Source organism: Microchirus variegatus (genome assembly GCF_963457635.1).
Source record: "Microchirus variegatus genome assembly, chromosome: 16".
NCBI classification, from domain to species: Eukaryota; Metazoa; Chordata; class Actinopteri; order Pleuronectiformes; family Soleidae; genus Microchirus; species Microchirus variegatus.
In genome coordinates this window covers 300,194-307,105 of record NC_139817.1, presented here as the reverse complement: position 1 = coordinate 307,105, position 6,912 = coordinate 300,194, and the positions used below count along the sequence as shown (strand labels likewise).

Sequence of the window (6,912 nt, the reverse complement as noted above, 5' to 3'; positions counted from 1 at the left end):
GTCAGAATTCCTTATCTTTATCCTTCTAATCACATCACAGATCTATTGTCTCGTGTCTAAATGTAAACAGCGTCTGAACGGTCAGTTCTCAGTATCATCGCGTGGTTTTCCGCTCGTCTGAGCGTTAAACACCGACGTCAGTGTGATAATAAAATAATCAGCAATCAGACACAATCACAAAGACATTGTCAGGGAGACGTTTGAGCACAAAGACGCTTCAGTTCGTCTGCTGAATCAGTTCTGCTCACACACACACACACACACAGAGTCCCCAGGCACGAGGTAAATTACCTCCAGGACATGGTCATTATCTCCATTCACATGGAGACAGAAGATGATTGAGTATGAAAACACATAAATTGTTTCTGCTGACGACTGCAGCCGTGGAGCCGGAGAGGAATTTTCACCAGGGAAATCTGAAATTCATTTGCTGGTTTGGTCTCCGCCTCACGAGAGGCCGCTGAGCGCCGCCGCGTTCGTCGAGTACAAACGAATAACTGCGTATTCTTACACTTTACGAGCGGGAAACATCATATTAAAAGACGGCGGGAATGTGTGTGCGTGAGACATGTGATCGCGCACAGGCCCCGCCCCCTCACCTCCACACACACACACACACACACACACACACACACACACACACACACACACACACACACACACACACACACACACACACACACACACACACACGCACATTGATCAGCGAGCAGATCAAAGTGGAAGTGCACAGCGCTGTTGGCTAATTAGCCGCCGCTGAAAAGGGTCTGGGTGTTTAAACGCGGCCCGTGGCTCCGCCTTCATCGCAGGGATCATAGACGATCACAGAGCAGCTGAAGGTCTCACGGATCGCGTCGTCGTGGTCGTGCCGCGGTTAAACGCTTCCCCACCGAGGAGACATCTGTGCGGCCTCACACTGGTGTTTGGTGGCGTTTACATCAAACGCACCACATGGTTTTTCATCATCACCCACATCAGCCTCATTATGGTCCGCCCTCACATCATCATCATCATCATCATCATCATCATCAGTTTAAAGAATAAAGCAGAAATCAGAATAAAATAAAGAAATAAGACGAGAGAGATTTTGTGTCTGAATCTAAAACTGTGTCCAAAAACAGGATCAATCTGAATATTTAATGAGCGTAAAAAGCGTTGTTTTCTCATTGTTTTCTTGTTGTTTTCAGTTTATTTTCTCATTGTTTTCTCCTCGTTTTCTCATGGTTTTCTTGTCATTTTCTCATTGTTTTCTCATTGTTTTCTTGTAGTTTTCTCATTTTCTCGTCGTTTTCTCATTGTTTTTGTTTTCTCGTTGTATTCTCATTATTTTCTCGTTTTCTGTTTATTTTCTCGTCGTATTCTCATTGTTTTCTCATTGTTTTGTCGTTTTCTTGTTGTTTTCTCGTTGTTTTCTTGTTGTTTTCTCATTGTTTTTCTTGTTTTCTTGTAGTTTTCTCATTGTTTTCTTGTTGTTTTCTCATTGTTTTCTGTTTGTTTTCTCATTGTTTTCTTGTTGTATTCAGTTTATTTTCTCATTGTTTTCTCGTTGTTTTCTCATAGTTTTCATGTCATTTTCTCATTGTTTTCTTGTCATTTTCTCATTGTTTTCTTGTTGTTTTCAGTTTATTTTCTCATTGTTTTCTTGTTGTTTTCAGTTTATTTTCATATTTGTTTTCTCCTCGTTTTCTCATTGTTTTCATGTCGTTTTCTCATTGTTTTCTTGTAGTTTTCTCATTTTCTCGTTGTTTTCTCATTGTTTTCTCGTCGTTTTCTTGTCGTTTTCTCATTGTTTTTGTTTTCTCGTTGTATTCTCATTATTTTCTCGTTTTCTGTTTATTTTCTCGTCGTATTCTCATTGTTTTCTCATTGTTTTCTCGTTTTCTCATTGTTTTCTCGTTGTTTTCACGTCGTTTTCTCATTGATTTCTCATTGTTGATTCGCTCTTTTCTTGTTGTTTTATTGTAGTTTTCTCATTGTTTTCTTGTTGTTTCCTCGTTGTTTTCTTGTCGCTTTCACATCGTTTTGTCGTTGTTTTCTCTCTTCATTCTAATGCAGCGTTTCCTCTTGAATCCTCTAACTCATCCAGACGACAGATCCACGTCTTCCTCGGCTCTCAGGGACAAAAGTGACGGCGCTCAGCCGTGTAATCACATCCCTCCATTAGCATCGCTGTTAGCCACTATCTGATGTCATTTGTTGAATCAGTGGAGAAGCATTAGCGCTCATTAGTTACGAGCATTAGCTGCAGGATTGATGCCGGTGTGGGATTAATGGCACAAAATGGAGGCCGTAGATGTTTAGATAATAGTACGGATGAACGGATGAATGAGAGGTCACAGTATGGACAGGTAGGATGATGGATGGACTGATGATGGATGATCATCGGACGATTGAAATGACTTTTTGAAGAAAGATGTTTCTGTCATTTTTCAGCTTCTTAAATGTGAATATTTTCACGTTTCTGTCATTTTTCAGCTTCTTAAATGTGAATATTTTCCCGTTTCTGTCATTTTTCAGCTTCTTAAATGTGAATATTTTCACGTTTCTGTCATTTTTCAGCTTCGTAAATGTGAATATTTTCACGTTTCTGTCATTTTTCAGCTTCTTAAATGTGAATATTTTCACGTTTCTGTCATTTTTCAGCTTCTTAAATGTGAATATTTTCACGTTTCTGTCATTTTTCAGCTTCTTAAACGTGAATATTTTCACGTTTCTGTCATTTTTCAGCTTCTTAAATGTGAATATTTTCGTGTTTCTGTCATTTTTCAGCTTATTAAATGTGAATATTTTCACGTTTCTGTCATTTTTCAGCTTCTTAAATGTGAATATTTTCGTGTTTCTGTCATTTTTCAGCTTATTAAATGTGAATATTTTCACGTTTCTGTCATTTTTCAGCTTCTTAAATGTGAATATTGTCACGTTTCTGTCATTTTTCAGCTTCTTAAATGTGAATATTTTCACGTTTCTGTCATTTTTCAGCTTCTTAAATGTGAATATTTTCACGTTTCTGTCATTTTTCAGCTTCTTAAATGTGAATATTTTCACGTTTCTGTCATTTTTCAGCTTCTTAAATGTGAATATTTTCACGTTTCTGTCATTTTTCAGCTTCTTAAATGTGAATATTTTCACGTTTCTGTCATTTTTCAGCTTCTTAAATGTGAATATTTTCACGTTTCTGTCATTTTTCAGCTTCTTAAATGTGAATATTGTCACGTTTCTGTCATTTTTCAGCTTCTTAAATGTGAATATTTTCACGTTTCTGTCATTTTTCAGCTTCTTAAATGTGAATATTTTCACGTTTCTGTCATTTTTCAGCTTCTTAAATGTGAATATTTTCACGTTTCTGTCATTTTTCAGCTTCTTAAATGTGAATATTTTCACGTTTCTGTCATTTTTCAGCTTCTTAAATGTGAATATTTTCACGTTTCTGTCATTTTTCAGCTTCTTAAATGTGAATATTGTCACGTTTCTGTCATTTTTCAGCTTCTTAAATGTGAATATTTTCACGTTTCTGTCATTTTTCAGCTTCTTAAACGTGAATATTTTCCCGTTTCTGTCATTTTTCAGCTTCTTAAACGTGAATATTTTCACGTTTCTGTCATTTTTCAGCTTCTTAAATGTGAATATTTTCGAGTTTATTTGCTCCAAAAATCAAAGAAATCCTTTCAAATTGAATCATTCGATTCCACTTTTGATTCTATAAATCTCTGTATATGATTTTATTTTATGAAGCAGTGATTCAGTTTTGGTGACGTATATAATGATGTCATCAGCGTATACTGTAACTGTAACATTTCAGGTTTCTTTGAGCCATAAAAGCAATAAAATATTACAGTTCTGATTTGACGTATTACTGTTCTGCCTCCGTGTGTGTGTGTGTGTGTGTGTGTGTGTGTGTGTGTGTGTGTGTGTGTGTGTGTGTGTGTGTGTGTGTGCGTCAGCTGACCACACCGGACGTGTGAAATGTTAATGATGCAGCAGAGTCCTATTAGAGGTGAGCAGATGCCACCTCCACCTCTGTGACACGCCGTGTCTCGTCCGAATGAAAGCTCGGGTCAGAACCACAGCTGGAGCTCACACACACACACACACACACACACACACACACACACACACACACACACACACACACACACACACACACACACACATGAAAGAGGAGGCAGATAAAAAGGGAAGGTTTGACTGCAGGAGTGTTAGAATAGAGAAGCGTGTTAGTTGAAGGTGGACGACACGAATCAGAGCGAGAGGAGCCGACGCCGCTGAACTGGCTAAAGTAATGAGGACGACATAGTGGGGAATACGGCTAATAAGAAGAGATCAAACTGCTGCTACAACCTCCAGGAACAAGCTCGCTGGGATTCCTGCACTCTGATGTCACACCCCGCAGGCTCTAAAACACACACACACACACACACACACACGCACACACAGTGTGTGTTTTGTCATGTGTTCACTTAGAAAACGACGCAGACAAAATGTGATTTTTTTTTAACCTGCAGCTCCAAAACCAAAATGTCTCGATAAAGACGAGGAAGTGGAAATAAAATAAATAATCTGTGGTTCTCAAACTGTGGCACGTGTGACACCAGCGGTACACGAGCCTCCTCCGGTGGATCTTAAGTGTATTTCATTCATGTTTACATCCATATCCGTCTACTATAACTTTCACGACTTACGCCAAAAACACTGTTTTTCTGGAGCCTCCAAAAATAATTTTACGTAATCATTTAAAGAAGTCGGTCGCCGTGTTTCTACGGCAACCTGAAGTGAAGAAGACAAACAAAGGTCAGCCCCGCCCACATGAACTGAAACACATATACCAACGAAGAAGAAGAAGAAGAGTTTTTCAGTTCCTCACTCACTGTCAAAACACTAAAAACCAAAAGGAACATTAAAATAAAGTGTTTTACGTTTTTACTAAAACAATTATTTGTTGAGTTCAGTGATTGGAGGACTTTGTTGCCATTTGCACTCTCACCTGTAGATGGCACTAAATCTACAAACTTCTTATTTTAGTTTAAAAACCTTATTCACTTTATAATAAATGACGGTGTACGTTGATGTTTACCCACAATCCTCTGGGCCTTCAGACGTGACTCATTCAAACAAAATGAGAGCAGGAAACCACACCCAAAACGTCCGTCTGTGCTGCTCGTCTGGTTTGACAGGAAGTGTCACTCAGAACGGGGTTTACCCCCTGACCTCGACAATGGGAGGAGGAGGAGCCGACAGGTGGAGAACGGCCCACAGGCTCCGCCCACTGCTGGGTCACATATAAGTTCCAGATCAGAGCTCAGAGAAAGTCAGACGTTGGTGAAATGGCAGGAGTTCATCTGCACAGAGAAAGTTTCTCTTGTTCCATCTGTTTGGATCTTCTGAAGGATCCTGTGACTCTGAACTGTGGACACAGCTTCTGTAAGAACTGTGTCAAAGACCACTGGGACTCAGAGGATGTGAAGAGGATCTACAGCTGCCCTCAGTGTAGAGAGGCCTTCACACCGAGGCCTGACCTGAAGAAAAACACCATGTTAGCAGAGTTAGTGGAGGAGCTGAAGAAGACTGGACTCCACGCTGCTCCTGCTCATCACTGCTATGCTGGAGCTGAAGATGTGGCCTGTGACGTCTGCACTGGCAGGAAACTGAAAGCTCTCAAGTCCTGTTTGGTTTGTTTGGCCTCTTACTGTGAGGAACATCTCCAGCCTCATCTTCAATCACCTGCATTTAAGAAACACAAGCTGGTGGAGCCCTCCAAGAACCTCCAGGAGAACATCTGCCCTCTTCATGACGAGGTGATGAAGATGTTCTGCCGCACTGATCATCAGTGTATCTGTTATCTCTGCTCTGTGGACCAACACAAAGACCACGACACAGTCTCAGCTGCAGCAGAGAGGACACAGAAGCAGAGACAACTGGATCTGAGTCAAGAAGAAGTCCAGCAGAGACTCCAGGACATAGACAGAGACGTGAAGGTGCTTCAACAGCAGGAGGAGGACCTCACTGTCTCTGCTGATAAAGCTGTGGACGACACCGACAAGATCTTCACTGAGCTGAGCTCTGAGGTGAAGCAGCAGATCAGATCCAAGCAGCAAACTGAAGTGAGTCGAGTCAGAGACGCTGAGAAGAAGCTTCAGCAGGAGAAGACTGAGCTGAAGAAGAGAGAAGCTGAACTGAAGCAGCTCTCACTCACACACGACCACAACCAGTTTCTCCTCAACTACGGCTCACTGTCAGCACTCAGTCCATCTACACACTCGTCCACCATCAACGTCCGTCCTCTGAGACACTTTGAGGACGTGACAGCAGCTGTGGTGAAGCTCAGAGGACAACTGAAGGACGTCCTGACCCAGACGTGGACAAACATCTCACTGACTGTGGCTGAAGCAGATGTTTTACTGACAGAACCAGGACCAGGACCAGGACCAGGACCAGGACCAGGACCTGGACCTGAACCAAAGACCAGAGCTGAGTTCCTCAGATATTCACAGGAAATCAAACTTGATCCAAACACAGTAAACAAACGTCTGTTTTTATCTGAGGGAAACAGAAAAGTGAGATTGATGGATAAAGATCAGTTTTATCCTGATCACACAGACAGATTCACTGGTTATGGGCCTCAGGTCCTGAGTGAAGAGAGTCTGAGAGGACGTTGTTATTGGGAGGTGGAGAGGAGGAGAAGTTAGTGTAGTTAGTGTAGCAGTGACGTACAAGAACATCATCAGATCAGGGAGTTTAAATGAATGTTTATTTGGATTCAATGACAAATCTTGGGCTTTAGTTTGTGACCAAAACAGTTGTAAGTTTCTTCACAACAACATCTTCACTAAAGTCTCAGATGTTGGTGTCTCCAGAGTGGGAGTTTACCTGGACCACAGAGCAGGTCTTCTGTCCTTCTACAGAGTCTCTGACTCC

At 41.2% G+C, this 6,912-nt stretch overlaps 1 protein-coding gene across 1 annotated transcript in view; it reads left to right on the top strand.

The window, feature by feature from the left end:
* Positions 1-5,321: 5,321 nt before the first annotated feature.
* Positions 5,322-6,912, top strand: part of LOC310938025 (E3 ubiquitin/ISG15 ligase TRIM25-like) — a gene marked incomplete at both ends in the record, with an annotated part of 1,696 nt that continues 105 nt past the window's right edge. The window contains 2 exon segments of the mRNA XM_083902416.1: positions 5,322-6,667; positions 6,669-6,912. The exon segment at positions 6,669-6,912 is cut by the window's right edge and continues 105 nt beyond it. Coding sequence (XP_083758542.1) covers positions 5,322-6,667; positions 6,669-6,912 — 1,590 coding nt within the window.